Consider the following 24,657-nt stretch of genomic DNA (forward strand, 5'->3'; position numbering starts at 1 on the left):
TAGATAAATGCTAGTAATTATGCTAGCTGTTATGTTCCTAACTCCAAATCCAGCATTCTATCCCCAGTGACACCTACTGACCTCATAACCATTAAGATAACAATAAAAACCTTATACTTATAGAGTTAGGGCTTCAGAGTGCCTACCCATACATTATTGTTTGAGCCTTACATCAGCCTCATGAAGTAGGTTGTACAATATTATTTCCATTTAACATACAATAATAATAGCTACCATTTATGTAGCACTTTAAGGTTTGAAAAGTGCTTTACAAATATTATCTAATTTAATCCTCACAACAACTTGATGAAATAAATGCTATTATTATTCTCATTTTACAAATCAAGAAACTGAGGCAGACAGAGGTTAAGAAACTTGCCCAGGGCCACATAGCTAGTAAGTATGTAAAGGAAGATTTGAACCTAAGTCCAGTGTTCTATCCACTGTACCACATAGCTACCCTGAACCTTATTGTTGTTTGTACTTCATTCTCAATAACATCAGGAAGTGATGTCATACTTGCAGTGAATTGGATTTAAGTGAGGCAGGGCCACCAGTTTCACTCTCTCCTCTGGAGCCATCTGGGTCCAGTGGCAAGATATACATCAAGATGACTAGAAATGGCCCCGATGCAGTGGGAGACCTTGGCCTTTTGAAGCTAAGTTCTTTTCCAGCTCTCAGTTTGCTTAAAGCAAAGCCCATTCAGTGATTAAGGCTAAGTAAGAAATGAGGCAAAAAATGACCTTACTCACTCTGAATAACTAACTAAATAAATAGAGAGATAGATTGCCAGATAGCTGAACAAAGAAATGAATGAATGAACGAATAAATAGATGAATGAGTGAATTAGTAAATAAATCAATCAATCAAGGAGGGGAAGATTCTAGGATTTCTCACCCTGAACCTTAGAAACTGAGGAAAGATCATCAAGCTCATCTGGGTTGGATTTGAAGTTATGATGAGGGTCTTTTGATTTGCAATCCAGTGCTCTCTCTCAAGTTCCACACTGTCTTAAGTTCCCTTCAGCAAATCCAGGGGCTAGCATGGTGCCACTTTATTGTTTTGTCTTTGAAACTCCAAAACTCCCGAGTTGGAAAATTCCTTCTACATGATGATTCTGAAAGACACTTACCTTACCTTCTCATAGCCATGTGGTTTCTGCCTTATCATTTCAGTACCCTCAGGTCCTGATGCAAGGTCAGGTTTTGGTTGCCTTGGAGGTTAGGCTGTGGCAGGGCCTGTCAGCTCCAAGGCTGGAGGCTCATTGGGAGCCGCTTTTCTTGGAAAATTAATGAGGCCAGACCTGTTTCCCTTTATTTCAATGCTACATCTCCCACTGGAGCTGACTCCCTCTTGAAGCTCTACTCCAGTCCCTGAAAAGTGACATTCAGATCATTTTTGTTTGTTTCTTTGTTTCGTTATTGTTGCTGTTTGGGCTGTACAGTTGCTTGCCCAGACGCTATTAATTCTAGAGATTTGCTGAAGCCCTTCATTTTCAAAGTTGTCAGCAAATAACAAGATCCCAAATGAGGTGCGTACACACCCAGGAATATAGCAGCCTCTTTTCTATCCACAATTAAAATAGAAGGCCTCGCTAGGTCAGCATTTCTTGGAGCAATTGAGGGAAATGCCAGTGGAAGTATATTCTGAGCTTTGTGTCAGAGAAGGGACAGAGTTGTAGTAGAAGATAATACACCCTGGACCTGGAAGCCCTAAGACCTGGCTTCAAATTTGGCATCTGACACTTAATAGCTGTGTGATCACAGACAAACCACTCACCTGCTCTTAGCCTCAGTTTTCTCATCAGCAAAATGGGAATATAATACTTATATTGCCAATCTCAAAGGGTTGCTGTAAGGAAGAGCACTTTGTAAACACTAAATCGTTTGTATGAATGTCACATTGTGTTATTTTTAGAGATAATATTTTTTATGTTGAAGAAATGGGCTATTGAGTAGTAGAAAATTAAGTTTCTTAAGGTTCTTGTCCATTCAGTCTCTAGATGAACTCGAACAGCCTCCTTGTGTGTAACAGAGAAAGTGCTATACAATACCATCTTAGCTTACCTTACTCAGAAGTTGTTAATATGAAAAAAGACAATACATAATTCAGTCACTTTGATAATGAATACATGAGATAATATGGTAGAGTGAAAAGACCTGAATCTGGCATCAGAGGTGGTAGGTTCAAATCCTGCCTCTGCTCCTAACTACTGTTCTATCTGAACATGCCATGAGATCTCTCTGGCCCTCAATTTCATCATCGCTAAAATGAAGGTTGGATGTAGATGTTTTCTAAGGTCTGATCTGTGTCACACCGTTCTGTGATTTGAAAAGACAGATGCAATAAAATAACACATCTGTATTGCATTCAGCAGTTTGCAATGTGTTTTCATCACAATTTTCCTATGAAATAAGTAGTACAAGTATTATTTCATGCAGAAGGAAACTGAGACTCAAGAAGGTTACACAACCTGCCTCATTACTTAGCAAGTGACAGAGTGGGGATTCAAGCCCAGGTCTTTTGGCTCCAAATCCCACAGAATTCTCATTATGCTATTCTGAGCAACAACTATGTCGTAGCCGTGCTTATTTTTATATCTTCCTTAGTATTGTACTTTGTAATATAATTCAACAGACATTATGAAACACTTTTGACGGGCAGGCCTTGTGCTCAGTACTGGGAATACAAAGTAAATAAACACAGGAATGAATGTATACAAAAAGAAGGAAGGAAAGAAGGGAGAGATAAGGAGAAAGAAAGGAAAAAGAAAGAAAAAAGGAAGGAAGAATGAAAAAGAAAGAAGAAAGGAAGGAAGAAAGAATAAAATAAAGAAAAAAGAAAGGAAGAAAGGAAGGAAGGAATAAAAAGAAAGAATAAAATAAAGGAAAAAGAAAAAGAAAGGAAGAGAAAGAAGGAAAAGAAAGGAAAAAGAAAGGAAGGAAGGAAGAAAGAAAGAGAATAAAAGAAAAGTCCCTGGTTTTGAAGAATTTTCAGTCTACTAGGGGTATGGGATGGGAAGGGAGAGAGCATTGCAGGTCTTAATAAATGTTATTGATTAAATAGGAGAAGAAATCAAGAATAGCTTTGCATGTTTAAAAAGAAGCCCAGGAAAATTCCAGGACACCTGAGTTGTGACTATCAGCCATGCAGCATTACCACTGGCACTATATTGTTAACTTAAGGTTCTGACTCAAATCCTGTTTCAGTCCATATAGACTCCAGCTTGAGTTCATATACTAAGGTCACTTATGGTTCAGGGAAATTCCCAGCTGTGGAAATGAAGAAGTTGCTTAACTTTTCTGGACCTAAGGTTCCTCACTGATAAAATGAGGGAGGTGGACTAGAAAGTCTCTCAGGTCCTTTCCAATTTTAAACCAATAATCTTAATCCTATAGATAGCACAGGCCACTCCTTCTTGGGTTTGATTGTAGGGATACTGAAAATCTCATCTATCCCTGTATGTAAATCTCCTCTTCTGAATTCTATATTGCCAGAATAGTATCTCTAATGACTTAGCAACAACAGAAGGGGAGAATATTGCTTCCAGAGAATCCCTGATAAATATAGATGTTACATGGGAGTGATCCTCTAATCTTTTCCCATTAGTACATCAGCACGGACAAGCCATCTAGATGTGGGTGGATTCAAAATCAGGTGGATGATCAGACTTACTGATGGGTTGAATCCCTCCTCACCTTTGCCTCATAGAATTCCTTTCCTTCCATGCACAGTTCAGGTGCTACTACCTTGAAGAAGTTTTTCATGATCTGATTCAGTTGTGAGAGGCCTTTTCCTCTTGAAATTACATCATATTACTTCATATAGAATTTTCATTAGTTCTTCTGTTTAGTAGAATGTAAGCTCCTTGAAGACAAGGATGGTTTCATTTCTGTCTTTGTATCTTCAGTGCCTGGCATTGCTTTGCAAACAATAGGCACTTAATAAATATTGAATTGATGTATGAAGAAGAAAAAAATACACCAACACATTAAAGATAGAAACTAAATTTAGTCTGATTTGTGTATTCATACCTATACACACATATGTATATATATAAAACATATGTGGCTTTCTAAGTTAATAGGCAGCACCCAAGGATCCTTAAGTGTGGTTTAATGGCTCCTATTTCCATTTGAGTTTGACACCACTGCCCTACTTGCTAAAGGAAAACAGGACTTAAGTAGACCAAGGCTAGTACAAGAGGAATAATAAAAGTGCAATAGAGGTGCAGACAAACTTTAGCTGCTTTACATAGTTGTCTGGGATGGGCTCTCTATGTTTGTCTGACAGGGATAGCTTGTTTTAGGAGGTGCTGTGGTTGTTTTTAATCTTAAAACCTTTTCTTGAGGTTAAATCTTCAAACTGGGATTCTTAACTCTTTATATATATATATATATATATATTTCATCCCAAAGTTTAGGATGGGGTTAGAGCTCTAAAGTGTGAGGAAGAAGAAAACCTGTTATCTCACTGGTCAGAAACACACTATAGCAGCAAATAGAGATAAGCAAGCAAAACTCAGCAAAGAGAGCCATTTTGGCGTTGTTTCCTGTTACTCATTTTGAAAAGTTAGCAGAATTTGGTACTGGTATGCAAAGCCACTTCCTCTGCTGGTACATCTGAAATGCTGAAAATGAAGGTACTTAGGTAATCAAAGGCCAAAAGTCAGTTTGTCAACTATCATCTCAGATGTTTGCATTCTGAATTCGTTTTCCTCTTAGACCAATACCTTTAAGTATCTTAAAATTTAGCACCATGTTTGAGGATATGTATCAGAGACCTCCTCCTTCACTCAGGGCATTTCAGAGAATGGGAAGACTATGGGCTTCATCATGAGTTGGATCCCCTGGGCTTTTGTGATGTTCATTGGTGAAAGGAGATAGAACATGCTACCTGGCCATATGCCCAAGAATACGTAAGCAGAATCTGGCTCCATAGAACCACAAAAATCACAGCCTTTCAGAGTTAGAAGGCAATGCAAGAATCCCCTAATCCAAACTATACCACATACTTGACCATCTAGGCTCCATGTGAAGACCTCCAGTGAGAGGAACCACCTACTTTTCCAAGGTTGTTTATTCCATCTTAATTGTTAAGATTTTTCTGACCTTGATCTTAAATGACAACTTTCACTATTATTCCTAGTTCTGATGATGTCAAACCTAGGTCTTATCCATTTTTTTACACACTATAGACTTTCAGATATTTCAGTCAGTCACTAAGCAACTAATGTGTGACAGCCACTGTACTAAGTGCTGGGATTACCAAAAAAAAGCAAACACACACAGAAAATGGAAAAAAAAAAAAAAAACCACCCCGCCAGTCTCCGCCCACAAAGAGCTCCATCCAATAGGGAAGAGAATATTATACAGGATAAATTGGAGATAATCAGTAGAGGGAAGATGGTAGTATTAGGATGCCTACTGTGTTCCCTCTGAGTCTTTTCATCCCAATCTGTCAGCTGATTCTTAGATGGCATGCTTGGAGAGCCCCTGCCACTAATTTGGTGGCTTTCAGATAAGTTCCCCGATGACTACAGGAGCTAAACATTCTTTTGCTTCAGAAGTGTCAAAGCATTAGAGAAATGTGAGTTCCTGTTTGTTCTAGTATTTTTGCTACTGGACCAAGGTTGTATAAAAGTAGATACTTTCAAAGTGTTTGTTGAAATGAGTACAGTAACCTCAGCTATTCCTGTAGCTTTGGTTAGCCTGAAGGCCGATCAAGCCCCAGACCAAAGATGTAGCTCCAATTCATGCACAGCCTATGTTCTAGTATAATCTCTTAATTTTACCAGTTTGGAAACCGAGGCACAAGTGGTTAGGTGGCTATTGTCAGCTTGTTAATGGTTGGTTTCTTAGGGAGAATAGACCCTTAGGTCTATTCCTGACTCGTTGTCCAGGATTCTTTCCCATTAGGCCTCATCTGCTTCTTCATGCATGGTAGCAGATGGCATGAACCAAAGGGATTCATATCCAAGGATTGTGCAGGCTTTTAAAAAAATGCCAACAGCTTTGGTTTGAGTTTTCTTCCACAAATTGACTAATGTGGAAATATGTTTTACACATGCATCACCTAAATCAGATTGCTTACTGTTGGGAGATGGAAGGAAGGGCAAGAATTTTTAAAAAAGAATGTTAAAATAGTTTTTATATTTAATTGGGGGAAAACCATAATATCATTTAAAAATACAGACAGTTCCCAACTTATCAACAAGTATTTTGGCACAATGGACAAGTCTGAATGCCTGAAGAAGAGATGAATCCCAATACATCTGTGCTTTTTACAGGAAGGCATAACTTGGCAGGTCAACCAAGAGGTCATCACCATGGTGTGATTTAAGTTGTGCTTGGAAAGTTCCCCTTACCCCAAAGATCTTTCCCTACTTATGCCTGCAATTCTATAGTTGGAGTTTCATTCCTTTTATTTAAGGAATTGTTGCTATGGAAGGGGTTACAGATCGGGTCATTATCAGGTCATTTTGGTGTAAATTAGTTTTGTCAAGACTTTTCATAAGGCATAACTTATGAAGATAGCAGGGTTTTCCAAACGTTTTTTGCATGCCCCCTGTTGGTAAAAAAAAAAAAAAATTTGAGCATCTCCAATGTGTACATGTTTATTTATAAATTATATGTGTGTGCTATTATGCTAATAACCACATACATTAAAATGATTTAAAATGGAAATATTAAAAATGATGAGATAAGGATAAAATAATATTTTATCCTAGAATTATTTAGGAGCCACTGATGTTTATTGAGTAGGGGAGTAAAGTGGTCAAGCCTGTGCTTACTTTGGCATCTGTGTAGTGGAGTCATTGAGGTAGGGAGGTTCATTATAAGGCTATTGTAATAGCCCAGGTGAGAGATGATAAGGGCCTAAGCTTGACTGGCTCTTGTATGGGTAGAGGGAAAGGAGAAATGTGGAGGTAGAATGCACAGTATTTGGCAAATGATTAGATAAGTGGGAAAGGGACAAGTTGAAGCTAACCAGGTTGTTTGAACTTAGATGACTGCAAGGGTGCTGAGCACACAGCTTTCTCTCCTGGAGCAGAAGCAGTTGCTGTTATTGGTGCCTGGGAACCCTGAGGGACCCACACAGGGTTCAGAAGGGCATGGCTGGGAACTTGCATAGTAAAATGAGGGGGTGGAGAATTAAATATTCCTTTTCGTCGTTATAAACTTGACAAACTCTGAGAACAGAAAAATAGGACTGTATTTGAAGCCATGAATCTTTGAGATCAGTTAATAAGGATAGGTGTAATTGTGTTGGAGACAAGTCCCATGATTGGCTATTGTAGTGAGAAGGAGATACAAACTGACATAGAACTTTCTGGTTGATCATACATCCCTTGGGATCAATTCATAGTCCTCCAAGGGGTCCCTACTTTGGAAACCACTCGGTTATAGATGGAAGCCTCATGTACACCCATGAATTATAGGCTTGTGGGAAGGGGTGGTAGCAACAGAGGCAGCTAGGGTAGGAGAAGAGCTATCTAGCTGTTAAGACAAATTTAGTTAAACCCTCTCGTTTTGCCTCCCTTGTGTCCTAAGACTGGCAGTGGTAGTAATGCTGTTTGGCAGACCATGTGGGCATGGCGTTTATAGTCACTGCTCCCCACCCACGACATTGGAGGTGTAAGGAAGCCTAATCCCAGTCCTGCCCACCCACATCCTGTGTACTGCCTAGAAAACCTCATTCACAGCACTAGTTTGAGGGTGGGTGTTATTATTTCTTTGACAGTTTTGTTACAAATATATTGTTTTCATTTTTTTTTCTGTTTATGGGTTTGATGAGATTACTGTAATTTTGTCTGCCCTCTGGGACGATACACTGTTGACTGTATTCTTGGTATATTCTAAGAGGTGTGTGTGTGTGTGAGAGAGAGAAAGAGAGAGAGAGAGAAAGAGAGAGAGAGAGAGAGAGAGAGAGAGAGAGAGAGAGAGAGAGAGAGAGAGAGACTTCTTGCCTAGAGAAGAAGTGGTGTTTCCTATGTAAGAGTTTGATAGAAAATGTTGCATTTGCCTTGGGAATGGGGTCCAAAATGCACACACAATACTTAATATTTATCCTTTGGTAATTCCCTCTTCAGCTCTACTAGAGTTGTGGTGGAAATAAAACCCTGGGGCACCAGAGATAATTCATTTATAGATAAGTAGAGCTTGACTGTATTCCCCCCTCCCCCACCTCCCACTCCCAGCCCTTTAACACAAAGTCATACACTCTGTAGCCTGGGTCAAGTCATTTTTTCTCTCTGGGCCTCAGTTTCTTCCTCTTTATGTTAAGGAAGTTGGACTAAACAGCTTTAAGTGCTTTCCAGATCTTGGTTCTTTACCAATGCCCCTAACTCTTTTTTGGGTCATTCAGTAAGAATTGGAATGGGTTCTTTCTCCTCTGAACTCCCATAACTCTTATGGCATTGACTGCTTTTTTTCACCCCATGTACACTCCTCATGTCTTCTACTAGACTTTAAACTTGTGGCAGGGGCTGTTTTTCACTTGTCTTTGTCTTTCCTCCAGGGCCTAGCCAACACCTTGCTCCACTGGAGACAACATAAATGTTCCTTGAGTTAAACTAAAGATGAGCATAGATATTATAGCCTAAATTCTGGGGCAAAAAGTTTGGGGCTAGTATTCAGATTTACTCCCCACAAACCCTTATGGTTACAATAACAAGGATATTGTCCATTAGTGGTTGCTTTTGCATGAGTTATTTCATTTCATTCTTATAATAGCATTATATATGAGGACAGAATATATTATCACCATTTGATAGATGAGATCCACATGGATTAAATCACTTGCCAAAGTGCCCATATCCAGAGGCAATGTGGTTATTAGAAGAGGAGCCTTTGAATCTGGAAGACCTGGATTCAGATACTGCTTCTGACAGATGCTGACAGTGTGATCATTTGCAAATTACTACTTAATCTCTCAATGCTCCAGGCAATTCTAAAACTATAAATTACAGAGTTTCTGGTATGTATTAGTTGAGGGAGTTTCCACACCAGGGTGAAATCACAGGTTTGAACGAAAAAAATTTTTTTTGTTCTTTTTGAGCTAGAGATTTCACTTCATGGAGGTGAAAGATAAAAAATGAGTCCCAGGTATAACAAACTATTTATTGTGCCACTTATTGTAGTAACAACAACAACAACAACCAAGTAAAATGGAAACAAGGTGGATGCCCATTGACTGGGAAATGACTAAACACATTTTGTGGTATATGAATGTGATGGAATATTACGGTACTGAAAGAAGCAATACATATGAGGAATTCTGAGAAACATGGGAATATATGTATAAAATGTTGCAGATTGAAGTAAAGCTAAACCAAGAACGTTAATGTGCACAATGACTTCAATAATACAAATGCAAAGAACCTTAAAATGAAGCCAAACACTGTGCTTAGATAGATGATTAATAGATAGATAGAAAAAAATTATTAAATAAAATACCACACAATTCTGGGATTACAAATACAAGTAAGCAAGATAATACTTTCTTTCAAGGGGTTTTCATTCTAATGGAGGAAGGCCACACATTTAAAAAGTGCTAGAAAATTGTGAGGTGGGGGTGGGAATACCTATGGCATGAATGTTTGAGCTCTAGCAAAATAAGGGGAAAAGCTCACCTATTAGAGTAAGGGGATCCAGGCGGTGGAGTCCAAATTTCTGGTGGGGTGGACATGGTCAGAGAGTAGGCCATGGTGAGGAAGTGGTATTAAGGCTTGGGCCCTGACAAGATAAAACAACAACAACAAAAAATGCTTTAATTATAATAGCCAATCTTAGCTTCAGGAAAGTCAAGGAAATATATAGAATTTTATATACACAATCAAATGTTGTCTGGAAATTGTATGGGTTGCTTTTACTTAGTGGGTATTTTTGGTTTGTTTGTTGTAAAGAAAGTTTCACTGTGTGGGGAGGTACATCTGGAAATAACTGTGGTGAAAAAAATAATAGGCATCAAGAAAATTTGAATTAAAATAATTTCTATGGCTAGTTTATGGCAAAATTGAGTCTGGAATTTAGGTCTTCTAAATGGGTTTTACTGATTCCTAACCTGAATTTAGAATTCTCTCCAGACCATGTCCTAGAGCTAATTAATAATTGAATTTTGTTTCCTGATTTCCAACCCTGTGTCCTTTCCATTAAGATTGCTTTTTACTGTCAAACCAAATGCTTTCTTATAATAAATAGATGATATGAACAATAAGTAGGGCCCTAAATTAAAAAGGGGGAGAATGAACTGGCAAAGCTCATTGAATGACCTCCACTTCCCCCCAGAAACAAAGGCCCATCTTTTAATTCTTGTGTCTCTGTGAGTCATGGCACATTCTGAAGAATTAAAAATGGGTATGGTTCAGAAGGAAATGGAGAACTATGGATATATGTTGGGTATGAGTAGGCTGCACAGCATAACTAAGGAGTTTTGAAGAATAGTAGCAATGGATGTCCAAAAAGGATCTATGAAAAAGAAAAATGGGCTAGTATCATAGGCCGGGATTGAGACAGGGTGTTCCAGGGGTCAGCTTTGGCAATGGAATAGAATGAAACACTTGGACTTCAACCCTTGAGATTTAACAAAAGGAAGTTTAGTTAATCATAGCATGGAAAGAATATTCAGCAAGGATCCAGCAGCAATTCAGTTGCATGCTTTGCATTTGTTAGTACCATGCCTGAAGGGGGAGCTCTGTCTGACTCCTTTGTACAGGCTTTTCTATTGAGGACATCAGGAAGCTTCTTCAGTGGTTTGAGCCTTTATCCTCTTGACCAGGTAAGACCAGGGCCTTTTTGGGCAAGTAATCAAGGTTAAGTGACTTGCCAAGGGTCACATTACTAGATAGTTTAGTACCTTTTAAGGAAAAAATCTAGCCAGTATTACATGGGGTAGACATTGTTTTCCCTGACAACTGTTCTTATGGCAAGAGTGAGGGACAGTTAGGGGATAGCCTGCATGATCTAATGCATTCTCACAATCTCAGAAGAAACCAATTAAGGGGCCAGTTGCATTGGGTAAACTTATGGGAATACATGAAAAAAGGTCACACAGGATGGGTGGGCAAGCATGAATGGATTGTGATCTGCATCTTTAGAGGGAGTACAGGCCATCTTTTCTGCCCTGGATATATTCCTCCCTTGACCCTTTGGTGATTCTGCTCAACTCTACCCTGTCCTCTTCTCTTTTTTTTTTAGTGAGGCAATTGGGGTTAAGTGACTTGCCCAAGGTTACACAGCTAGTAAGTGTCAAGTGTCTGAGGCAGATTTGAACTCAGGTCCTCCTGAATCCAGGGATGGTGCTTTATCCACTGAGCTACCTAGTTGCCCCCTGTCCTCTTCTCTTGAGTCATCCTATCCTATCACAGATCTTGTCTTGCCTAGCCTCAGCCTTGGATTAGTCCCACCATACACTTCCTTTGCTTCAATTCATGTGATGCATAATGAAACTGGAAAAAGTTATGAAAGTATGGGTCCTAGGTTCACTATAAATTTATGCTACATAATTTCAACTGGGCCCTCATTGTGGCAAGGCAATCCTTTTCTACCTTCCTAAATTGATTCACTATCTTCTATATACTATCTTTCCCAAATGTTTTCATCCTTCCTTAAGCCTCCTGTGGCTCCTCTCTTCTCAACTTTCTCAGCTAAGAACCTTGTCTCATATTTCACTGAGAAAAATTGAAGTCCTTAGCTGAGAGTTCCATCTTCTTACTATGTTCTTGATCTCATATCATTCAGATGTTTCCCTCTTCCTTCTTAACTCCTATATCACAAGAAGAGGTAACACTTCACCAAGCCAAGGCAAGCCCCTCTACATGTGCAAGTCATCTCATTCCATCCTGTCTTCTCTAGTAGATTGCCCCCTCTATCATCCTTATTCTCTCACTAAAATTGACTCTCTAAATCCTGGCTGCTTTCCTACTCCCTACAAAAAGGACATGTCTCCAAATTCTTATTATCCTTAATAAATGCTTAAAAGTCTAACTCTTGCTAAAGCTTATAACTTATTGGTGACCACTCATTAGATATTTTAGACAGACTAGCTAGAATTTTAGCCCTTACACCTCCATCCTCAAAAAACCCTTGATCTATCCATCTGTGCCAACTCTCATCCATCCTATATCTCTCTTCCTTTTTTTAAAGGATAAACTTTTTTGAGAAAACTGGGTACAATTGATGACTCTATTTACTTTCCTCTTGCTCTCGTCTTAACTCTGCATTTTGGTTTCCAATCTCATCTCTCAGTAGAAGCTGTAATCTTTAAAGTAAGCAATAGCCTCTTAATTTCTAAATCTAGTGGCCCTTTCCCAAACCTTATTCATGTTGAATTCTCTACACACTTTGGGCACCATCAGTCTTCTTCCTTGATATTCCCTTCTTTTCATGACACTATTGTCTTCTCCTCTTCACACTGGTATGATTGCTCCTTCTCAGTCTCCTGTGTTGGATCTTCATGCAGGTCATACCCACTAATGATAGGTCTTCTCCATGCCTCTGTCTTGGGTCCTTTTCTTTTCTCCATCTATTATAATTCATTTGGTGATTTCATCAGCTTCTGTGGATTCAGTTGTCATCTCTATGCATATGATTCTCAGATGTATTTATCCAGCCCTAACCTCTCTCTTAACCTCCCGTCTCACATCTCCAAATGCCTATTGGACTTTTAGAACTGGATTTTTTCAAGACATTTTCAACTTACTTTGCCCAAATAAGAACTCATTATCTCTCCCCTCAAATCCTCCCCTCTTCCTAATTTACATATTACTTTTCAAGCTACCATCATGCTCCTAGTTATCCAGACTTGGGTCTTCCTTGGCTCATCTCTATCTCACCTCCTCATATTTAATTAGCTGTCAAATCCTCTTGTTTCTACCCTTTTAAGACCCTAGTATAGACCCTCATCAACTCATGCCTGGCCTATTGCAAGAGTTTGTCAGTTGGTCTCCTTGCCTTAGTTCTTCCTTATTCCAGTCCTTCCTCCAGACAACCATCAAATTGATCTTACTGAACTACAGGTGTGACCATGTGTTCTCCACCCCCCCCCATAACCTTCAGTGGCTCCCTATCATCTCTAGAATCAAATACAAAACCTTCTTTTGGCACTCAAAACTCTTTGTAACCTGTCCCTCCCCTATCTTTCCAATCTTCTTACACCTTAGTCCTCTCTACTCCCTCTGTCATCCAGTGGCATTGACTTCCTTATTGTTCCAACAGGACATTGTTTTTACTTTGGATCCTCCATTCCTGGAATACTCTTGTTTTTCATTTTTGACTCCTGGATTCCCTGCTTTCCTTTAAGTCTCAGCTAAAATTCTACCTTCTGCAAGAAACCTTTCCTGATCCCCCTTAATGCTACTGCCTTCCCTCTATATGTATCTTGTTTGATCATAGGCGACTAGCTGGTACAGTGGATAGAATGTTGTACCTGGCATCAGGAAGACCTGAGATCAAATTCTGCTTTAGATATTTACTAGTTGTATGACTCTGGGCAAGCTGTGCTTGGCACAATGCCTGGCACATAGTAGGTATTTAATAAATGCTTGTTCCCTTCCTTCCCTGCATAGTTATTTGCATGTCCTTTCCCCCAATAGATTGTGAGCTCTTTGAGAACAGGGAATGTTTTTGTTTTGTTTTGCCTTTCATTGTATCTCTAGTGCTTAGTACAGTACCTAACAGAGGAGGTACTTAATAAATGATAGTTGACTGAATGTTGACTTGATTTTTAAGATCTCAGATTCCTTTAGGTGTTTGAATCCATTAGAGTGTAGGATTTCTCAAAGATGCTGAGGCCTGGAGGAGGTTTATAGAAGTCCCATACATTCTCCTGCCTATAGGCAGTCTTCTCATTCCCCTACCCCCAAACCCATCCCCCAAAACATTAGCAATAGTGTCCTGCTTCAGTTGCAGGGGAATATCTTTCTCTTTTAATTCCAAGACCTGTCTTCAGTTTGCAAGGCAAAGAAAAAAACCACTTATTAAACACTATTTGCTGTACTAGGTACTAAGTATATATACATTCAAGCTTAAAAAAAAGATAATTCCTACTCTCATAGGATTTACCTTGGAAGGAGAGGGAGGGGGGAAAGTGTCTCACTCCTTACAATGGGAGAAAGCAGTCTAGGTAGAGCAAGAGGTATATTCCAGGGTGAGAAGGCCTCAGGAGGGCATGCCTGTTCTAGGGTGAGCAGGACCCCCAGTAGAAGGAGGTTCCAGGTGAGACTTTAGCTGAGACTTGTTGTGGAAGTCCCAGAAGTCAGAAACACAGCAGTTTTTTGCCTCTTTCAGCCTTATTTTCCTCATCTGTAAAATGAAGGTGTTGAATGAGATGACCTCTAAGATCCCTCTTGGTTCTAATGCTGTGATCTCACTATCTATGCGCCTGTGACTCTCAGATTTCTGATCTACCTAACCTCATCTTCTCTTTCCTTTTGTAGCCATCTATAACTTTCGAGGCAATGGAGCCCCCCAGCTCTCCCTGCAGATTGGTGATGTGGTGCGCATCCAGGAAACCTGTGGAGGTAAGCGGTTGGTATTCTTTGAAACAGTCCTTGCCCCTGCTTGGGAGACATCTGGGCTATTTTCTGTTGTTACTCCTATAGCATCTATTATAATAGTTTCTGCACTACAGAGATTTATTTACTGGGCAGAGGCTGAACCCCAAAGCTGGGCATTGTGCCCACTTGCTTCCTCACCTAGGGGTCCATCTACTCTGGACCCAGAACATGAGCCAGAATGAGTTAAGTTCCAGGAGAGCCTTCAGGTTTTTTGTTTTTTTGGTACCTAAGTGAAAAATTGCTTTAGGTTTAAGTGTGGCAGCGTTGGGGTATGGGTTAAGTTACCCTTTTCCCTGACTCTCACTAGAAAAAAAGTCGTGATAGAATTCACAGTGATCCAAGGGAAGAAAGCTTAAGGGTGGTGGTGGTGTCGAGTCATTTCAGTCATGTCCACCGCTTCGTGACACCTTTTGGGGTTTTCTTGGCAGAGATACTGGTGGGGTTTGCCATTTCCTTCTCCAACTAATTTTACAGATGAGGAAACTGAGGCAAACAGGGTGAAGTGACTTGCCCAGGGTCACACAGTTAGTGTCTGAGGTTGGATTTGCGCTTAGGTCTTCCCGTCTCCAGGCCCAGTGTCTTATCTACTGCGCCACCTAGCTGCCCCTTGTTGAATTTTACCTTTTCCCATTCAGTGGCAATCAGGCAGCAGCAGTCTATTTGATTTTTCTAATGGGGCATTCGCTATAGAGGCTCCCTATTGCCTCTTGGATCACATATAATACCTTCTGGTTGGCTTTTAAAGCCTCTAATAATGTGATTCCTTCCTACCTTAACAATCTTTTCACCCCTTACCCCCAGGGACTCTGCTTCAGTGACACTGGCCCCATGCTGTCCTTTGTAGTGTATCCTACAGATAAAAAAACAAAAACAAAACAAAAAACCCAAACAAACAAACAAAACCCCCAAGTCCCCCCCAAAAAACAAAAAACAAGCCTAGTTGTGTAGTATTGTATACTAATTTATTTTATCTTCAATCTATATTCACGAAAAGCCTACTTCTAGTCAGTGTCATCCTGGGGCTAGCTACTTGAAATGCAAAGTAATACATAGCTTCATACATGTCTTACAGACCTAAAGCTATGTCATGATAATAGATTTTACCCTTTGATCAGAGATTTTCCTTTTTTCTTCAAGTCTTTGTCTAGAGAAATTAACTTTGTTCACATTCCAGCTCTGATGATTACTAATTGTTTGAGTTCAGAAAAGACTTCTTGAGGTTCAGTTTCTCATTCCTAAAGTGAAGAGTTTATTCTACATGATTTTAGAAGGGCCTTCTAATTCTGGGTCTATAATCTTTTGATTCCATAGGGAAACATTTCCCACAGGGGCCCCTCCATCCCCACCCCGCCCCGGAAGAATCATAGCCAAACTGATGCTATCTTTATCTTTCTTGGCTACCTTGCGCTAACGCAGCTTAAGATGTCCAGGCATCATTATATCCAATAGCTTGCCTATTCCTGTTGATTTTACATTTTCAACATCTTTTTTGCATTTCTTTTTTGATATTTGATATTTTATTTTTTCCCAATTACATGTATGAAACAATTTATAACATTTGTTTTTTAATAATTTTCCAAATTCTCTCCCTCTCTTCCTTCCTTCCCCCCATTCCTTGAGAAGGCAATTATTTGATATAGGTTATACATATACAGTCATGTAAAACATATTTCCATATTAATGATTTTGTGAAAGAAAACACCACCCTCAAAAAAAGCCCCTGAGAAAAATAAAGCTTTTTTTTTTTTTTAAGTTTGCTCCAATCTGCATTCAGACTCTGTCCCTCAGTTCTCTCTTTAGAGGTGAATAGCATTTTCCATTGTGAGTCTTTCAGAGTTGTCTTGGATCCTTGCACTGCTGAGAATAGCTAAGTCATTCACAGTTGATCACTGTACAATATTGCTGTTATGATCTGCTCATTTCACTTTGATTCATCTTTACCAGTTTGTTTTGAGAGCATCTCACTTGTCATTTCTTATAGCACAATAGTATTCTATCACAATCATATACCACAACTTCTTCAGTCATTCCCCAATTGACAGACCTTTCCTTGGTTTCCAACTCTTTGCCACCACAAAAAGGGCTGCTATAAATATTTTTGTACATATAGGGCCTTTTCCTTTTTCTTTGATCTCTTTGGGATACAGACCTAGTAGTCATATTGCTAGATCAAAGGGTGTGAACAGTTTTATACCCCTTTAGATATAGTTGCAAATTGTTCTCCAGATTGATAGTTACAATTTCACCAACAATATATTAGTATCCCAATTTTTTCATGTCCCCTCCAACATTTGTCATTTTCCTTTTCTGTCATATTAGCCAGTCGGTTAGTGTGAGGTGGTACCGCAGTGTCATTTTAATTTTATCTTTCTCTAATCACTAGTGATTTAGAGCTCCAGAATTCATTTTGAGACAATATTTTCAAGTTGTTTGGAGGGGAGTTTGGGGAGAGGTCAGGCGAGTTCCTGACTTTTCTACACCAAATGTCATCTTCTCCTTTTTTGATACTATATATATATATGTGTATATATATATATATGTATGTATGTATGTATGTATGTATATATACACACATATGTATATATATGTGTGTGTATATATACACATGTGTGTTTGTGTATATATATGTATATATACATACACATATATACATAAACATATTTACATAGAGAGATAGATATATAGAGTTGTTTGTATATTATTTTTTTAATCTCAAAAGTATTTTTTAATTTTCCAGTTACATGAAAAGATAGTTTTCAACATTTGTCTTTATAAGATTTTGAGTTCCAAATTTTTCTCACTCCCTCCCTGCCCTCCCCCATCTCCAGGACAGAAAACAATCTTATATAGGTTATACATGTATAATCACAATGAACATATTTCTGCATTAGTCATGTTGTGAAAGAAGAATCAGAATAAAAGAGAAAAATCTCAAAAAATAAAGAAAAGAAAAAAGAATAGAAACAGTATAGTTCAATCTGCATTCAGATTCCACAGTTCTTTTTTATGGATGTGGAGATCATTTTCCATAACAAGTCCTTTGGAATTGTCTTGGATCATTGTATTGCTGAGAAGAGCTAAATGTATCACAGTTGATCACCACACAATTGTGCTATTACTGTGTACAATATTCTCTTTGTTCTGCTCACTTCACCTAGCATCAGTCCACTTAAGCCTTTCCAGATTTTTCTGAAATCTTCCTGCTCACCATTTCTTATAGCACAATCGTATTCCATAACATTCAGCTTCTTCAGCCGTTCCCCAATTGATGGGCATCCCCTCGATTTCCAGTTCTTTGCCACCACCAAGATAGCTGTTGTAAATATTTTTGTACATGTGGGTCCTGTTCCCTTTTCTATGATCTCTTTGGGATACAGTAATGGTATTACTGGGTCAAAGGGTATGCACAGCCCTATAGCTCTTTGGTCATAGTTCCAAATTACTTTCCAGAATGGTTGGATCAGTTCACAACTCCACCAACAATGCATTAGTGTTTCAATTTTTCCACAGCTTCTCCAACATTTATTATTTTACTTTTTTTTGTCAAATTAGCCAAACTGATAAGTATTAGGTGTACCTCAGAGTTGTTTTAATTTGCATTTCTCTAATTAGTAGTGATTTAGATAATTTTTTCATATGGCAATACATACCTTTGATTTCTTCATCTGAAAACTGCCTGTTTGACCATTTCTCAATTGGGGAATGACTTGCATTGTTATAAATTTGATTTAGTTCCCTATATATTTTAGAAATGAGGCCTCTATCAGAAGCACTGGTTATAAAAACTGTTAACCAGCTTTCTGCTTCCCTTCTAATTTTGCCTGCATTGCTTCTGTTTGTACAAAACCTTTTGATATGGTGGGAAATGGGGTATGGGGTTGGTGTAGGAGTTGGGGTTCTTAGGAATTCCTCTTTAAAGAATTACACCCTCTTGCACACAAAACGTAGTTAGAATAAGGTGATAGTTTATTTAGGAGCAAGGGAAGGGAAGGGTGGGGGGAGGGAAACCATGAAAGAAATCCTTGGACTTTTCATGGGGAGATTTGGCATAAAGCACATGGCTCAGAGGTACCAAATCTCCTCGAACAGGAGACTGGAAGGTACTTTTATAGAGGACTGATGGGGGTGGACCATCTTCCTGTGGAAAGTTCCTTTAGTGAGGGAGGACCATCTCCCACTGGTGGTAGCTGAGGGAATTGGGTGAGGGGTGGCTACGGATCCCTCTTCAGAACACAAAGGCTGAAGCCACACCCAAACTTATCTCCCCAGGGTAAGGGAGACCAGAATGAAGGGTAGGAATCCGAAGCTAGCTCAGTTGGGTTCAGTTCAGCTTATCTTTCTAGGCGTTATCTGTCCTCTGGTTTAGTTTTTCAAGGAGAATATTCCTTGGTGTGCCCCAGAGAACTTCTGGGGTGCTCTGCACCCCATGAAACTTTTCAATTTAATGTAATCAAAATCATCCATTTCGCATTTCGTATTGTTCTCTATTTCTTGTTTGGTCATAAATTATTCTCCTCTCCATAGATCTGAGAGGCAGTTTATTCCTTCCTTTTCTACTTTACCTATGGTATCACCCTTTATGTCTAAATCATGTACCCATGGGGCAACTAGGCGGCGCAGTAGATAAAGAACCGGCCCTGGATTCAGGAGGACCTGACTTCAAATCCAGCCTCAGTCACTTGACACATACTAGCTGTGTGACCCTGGGCAAGTCACTTAACCCTCATTGCCCCACCAAAACAAAATAAGACAGACAAACAAACAAACGAAAACAACAACAATAAATCATGTACCCATTTTGACCTTATTTTTGTATATGGTATATGATGTTGGTCTGTGCCTAGTTTCTGCCATACTATCTTCCAGTTTTTCCAGTAGTTTTTGTCAAATACTGAGTTCTTATCCCAGAAGCTGGAGTCTTTGGGTTTATCAAACTGTAGATTACTATGATCATTTGCTACTGTGTCTTCTGTGCCTAACCTATTCCATTGATCCACCGCTCTATTTCTTAGCCAATACCAAATAATTTTTGTGACTGCTGGTTTATAGTATAGCTTCAGATTTGGTATGGCTAGCCCACCTTCCTGTGCATTTTTTCATTAGTTCCCTTAATATTGTTGAACTTTTGTTCTTCCAGATGAATTTTGTTATTATTTTTTCTAGCTCTATAAAATAATTTTAGGTAGTTTGATTGGTGTGGTGCTGAATAGGAAAATTAATTTAGATAGAATTGTCATTTTTATTATATTAGCTCAGCCTATCCATGAACAATTGATATTTTTCTGATCATTTAGATCTGATTTTATTTGTGTGAATATGTTTGACTGTTATTTTCTCCCTTTAGACCATGAGCTTCTTGAGGGCAGGGACTATCTCTTTCCTTCCTTTGTATTCTCAGAGCTTACTTAACACAATGCCTGGCTTAGTTGTAGAAGACAGAGATAAATAAGATTCTGTCTTTTCTCTTGGGTATCTTAATAATCTATTAGGAGAGCTAAGCCAGGAATACAAATAGCCCAACATAAATTGTAATATAAGAATTACATAGTTTTGTACTAATACTTGGCTCTAATCTGGGGGCAGCCAGGTGGCAAGTGGGGTAAAATGCTAACTTGGACATTGGAAGACCTGAGTTTGTAATCCTTCCTCAAATGCTTATTAGCTAAGGCATGAGCAACCTAAAATCTTTCTTTCTCTTTTTCCTCACCTGTAAAATGGAGTAATAATAGAACCTAATTCACTAGGTTGATTTTAGGATGAAGTGAGATAATATATGTAAAGTTCTTTGCAAACGTTAAAAGACTTTATAAAAGACATAGAGGGATTATGATCTGGGTTGGTGGAAAGGTTATCCACACAAATGCAATGTGGATCCCTGAAACATTGCAGACACATTGCATGGTGTAGGAGAGATACAAAAGGGTGGGGTGCCGTAAGAGATTTCAGGTGGAGGTAAAGAGTGGGACTAGCTGAAAAGATCAAGAGATTTTGAGACTTGAAAAATGCTTTGTCATGGAGATCTTTGTTGCATCATTGTATAATCTGGGATTTTATTGTACACTATTTGCCTCTGACTCTATGGACCTATTCAGTTACTTTCTTCCCACCCCCTCCCTTTTCATCTTCCTTTTATGTCCAATTTTCTCCCATTAGACTATAAACTCCTTGAGCCCAGGGACTATCTTATTTTTGTTTGTTTTTATTACTATCACCAGCTCTTAGCACAGTGCTTGGCACAGAGTAGGTTCTTAATAAATGTTTGTTGTTTCCCTGCCTGCCTACTTAGCTGTCAGTAGTATTTGCTATGCTGTGGAATGTAGCAAGACATAGCTCCTAAAATGGAGAATAGGCTTAGGAAAGAGCTGTCATATCCTAGTGAGCTTGCAATGGGCCATTACCCAAACGAGGACTAAGCCAAAGGTCTTAAGCTAAATAAAGGGCTGGGAGCTTGGAGGTCAAGGCAGAGATCAAAGGGTCAGCATTTAACTTGGGTCAGATATTCTTGGTGAATACAGGCAGCCCTGAGGCCTAAAATGTGAGTAGAGGGTAATTGGATGAATTCTAATTGGATGAATTCTGATTGTAAGCATGCAGTTATCTTGGTTGAGGCATGTATAAGAGAAATGGAATTACAGAGATGTTTTTACAGTTTCTAGTTGATAGTGGATAGGGCAAACAGCTTGCATCTGTACTGTGCTTTTGAGGTTTCTGTAGTATCTGTCCACTCTCCATAATAATGAGCCAGCTGGGTGGTCACATTTTAAATTGTTTTGGGTTGCCCATTTGTTGTGGACACATTTAAACAACAATCTGTCATCCTAGTAATGAGGTTATGGTAAAGAGGCTCCTGACAGATGCATTTTATTTACTAAAATGATGAATGCCAGCATTTGGATCTGCTTGAATAATTTCAAAGGCTTTTCAAGTCAGAGTATTCATTAATACTGGCTGTACAGAATACCCATGCTCTCGGAGGAGTGCACCCATTTTATTAGATACAGACAATAATTTTAGCCATCTCTGGAGATAGCAGGCTAGTCAACGACCCCACATAAGTCTACCTTCAGAGCAATTTCTCCAATAAGACATTCAATCTCTTGGCTCTGTATGTTTTCACTGGCTGTCTTTCATTCCTGGATCCTGAAATGTTCTCTTCACCTCTTATGTCTCCTGGCTCCATTCTCTGCAGCAGGCAATCCTGGTTCATTTTCTCCCCATCTCCATTGCCTGTCCTCTCCATTTATAGTCCTCCCCTCTGAGATTACCTCCAGTTTATACCGTATATACCTCAGATGTACATACTTATTTCTATGCTGTTTTCTCCATTAGACTATGAGCTCATTGAGGGCAGGGATTTTGGTTTTGCCTCTCTTTCTATCCGCAGTATTTTTAATACAATATCTAGTGCGTATAGGTGCTTAATAAATATTTGTTGCTGTTGCTACTGGTGGTAGGATGGAACCTAGAGCTTCTAACTGTCAGCCTAGATCAGACTCCGTCCTAATCATCAATCAGCTAGCATTTATTAAGTGCCTACTGTATCCTAGGCATTGTGCTAGGCTCTGAAAATGATAATTCAAAGAATGAAATGAGCCCTGCTGTCAGAGGTTTACATTACAATAGGGGAGACAGTAAAAACATGGATAAATATATGGGGAATAAATCTAAATAAACTAAAATAGATATAAAGTAGTTAACTACAAGATAGTTTGGAAAGGGGGGGGGGAGACCTGTGTGGCATCAGAAAGGCTTCATGTACAAGATGGTGCTTAAACTTCACCTTACAGGAAGAGAGGGAGTCTCTGAGGCAGAGGTGAGAAAGGAGTGCATTTTGGGTATAGAGGACAGCCTGTGCAAAGGCTTACCTACTTATGTGTGTATGTGTATATATGTGTACGTGTACATGTATATATATATGTATATGTGTATATATATGTGTGTGTGTGTGTGTGTGTGTGTGTGTGTGTGTACATACAGAGAGAGAGAGAGAGAGAGAGGAGAGAGAGGAGAGAGAGGGAGCGTCAGGTTGTGAAGGGCTTTATAACCTAACCAGAGAAGTTTATGTTTCATTCTAAAGGCAATAAGGAACCATTAGAGTTGGGTGAGTAGGGTACTGACATGATCAGATCTATCTTTAAGGAAGATCACTTACGTTTCACTATGTAGGATGGACTGGAGTGATGAGAGGTTTGAAGAGGGAGATGAATGTGGAAGCTGTTGCAATAATCAAGGCACGGGTGATGGGGGTCTGAACTATGTGGTAGTAGAGTAGAGAGAAGGGGATAGGTATGAAAAATTTTATGGAGGTAGGATCATCATGAATTTATAACTGATTGGCTCTTTGGGTTGAAGGAGAGTAATGAGTCACAGATGACACAAAGTTTATGAACCTTGGAGACTAGAAGAAGGATATTCTGGAGATAGCTCAAATTCAACATGTCCAAACCCTTTATAAACCCACTCCTCCTCCCAACTTTCCTATTTATGTCAAGAGTACGTTCTTCTAGTCTCTAGGGAACTTGGAGTCCGCTGCATGAGACCTTTCAGAATTCCCCAATTTCTAGTGCTTTTTCCTTGTTTGAATTACTTTGTATTACTTTGTACATAATTTGCATGTACTTGTTGTCCTCCTCTTCTCCAATAGAATGTAATCTTCTTGAAGGTAGAGAATGACTCCTTGTAGTCTGTCCCCCTCTAAATCATCTTGTATGCCACTACCAGATCCATTTCCTAATATGCTGCTTTCATTACACCTCTTCCCTGCTAGAGAAACCACAGTGCATGTCTCCCCATTGCCTACAGGACAAAGCCCAAACTCCTCAGGCTGGTGTTTAGTTCCCTCTTACAACCTGGTTCCACACTACTTTCCTAGCCTCTTCTCATTTCTCCTCAGGATGAATGGTTTGTGCCAAGGTGCTCCCCTCACTATCTCCATAATGTTCCATGCTCATTCTGAAGTTTTTGCTTATGGTGTTTCTTCATATGGAATAATCTTTTCCATCTATCTAAAATTTTCTCATCCTTACAGAGCTCAGCTTGAGTGCTATCTTCCCCACGAAGCCTACTGTGCACTCACTATCCTAGTGATCTCTTTTCTTTAGCATGTATTTTTGGAATGATCTTATGCTCTTTTCTAATTTTGTTCATGTTTATATATCTTGTTTCTCCAAATAGATTGTAAATTCCTTGATGGTAAAGAGCACATTTTATTCTGTTGGGTTTTTTTTAATATTCCTAACAGCATTGAACTCTAATACATTAACACATAAAAGACTTATAACTTAATAGGTGTGTTACCCCTCTTCCTGAGGCAATAACCGACAACCACTACAACTTATCAATACTGCTTGAGAATTACTATAGCTAATTTTTTTTTTTTTTTTGCTGTAGGATCAAGTTGAAAATAAGCCTCTAGTCTTTGTTAGGTTCTTGGAGGAAAGACGTACAATCTGTCACTGTTCCCCAATTCAAAGCTTTTCTAATTTGCTAGAACATGTGGTCTGTGGCATAATCATGATGAGAAATGGGAATAGGACCTTAGTGAAAGGGTGGATGTATATTAAATACTTATTAAATTGAATTGAATTGGCAGCTCAAGTCAGCTAATGATGTTGTGCCGTGTTTTAAAAAGCAGGTGACAGTATGAATACGATTCTCTGGTTTCTCCCTTCTTCTTCTTTATATACATCAAATCATTTTTTTCCCCTCCTGGGTTCACCTCCTGTCTGATCTCTTGTCTACATTTTATGTGATCCTTCATAACAGTTCTTTTTGGAGAATGGGATAAGAGAGTAGTGGTTATCCCAAACTGTGATTTCATCAGTGAGGGCAACTCCCCATTGTGGAAACTCTATCCACTCTAACTCATAGTTTAGAGAGTTGTTTGGGGACACTGAGAATTTAAACGATGCCCCTATATTCACGAAGCTAGTGTGTGTCAGAGACAGGACAGAGTTCACTCAGGTCTTCCTAACGTCCTCTAACCTCTGTGCCAAGATGTGATATTTTTGAAAGGTGGTATGTTAATTTTAGTCTTTTTTAAAAATGTTGGTGTTTCTGGAAAGAAAAGAATAAAAACTCCATTTACTAAATACTGCTAG

The 24,657-nt window shown here is 39.1% G+C and overlaps 1 protein-coding gene across 1 annotated transcript in view; it reads left to right on the forward strand.

The window, feature by feature from the left end:
* The window catches only part of DOCK2 (dedicator of cytokinesis 2), a 500,741-nt gene that overhangs the window by 15,582 nt on the left and 460,502 nt on the right, over positions 1-24,657 (forward strand). The window contains exon 2 of the mRNA XM_043986513.1: positions 14,438-14,521. Within this exon, the coding sequence (XP_043842448.1) occupies positions 14,438-14,521 (84 nt within the window). The remainder of the gene's footprint in view (positions 1-14,437; positions 14,522-24,657) is intronic.

Source organism: Dromiciops gliroides, chromosome 2, assembly GCF_019393635.1.
Source record: "Dromiciops gliroides isolate mDroGli1 chromosome 2, mDroGli1.pri, whole genome shotgun sequence".
Taxonomy (NCBI): Eukaryota; Metazoa; Chordata; class Mammalia; order Microbiotheria; family Microbiotheriidae; genus Dromiciops; species Dromiciops gliroides.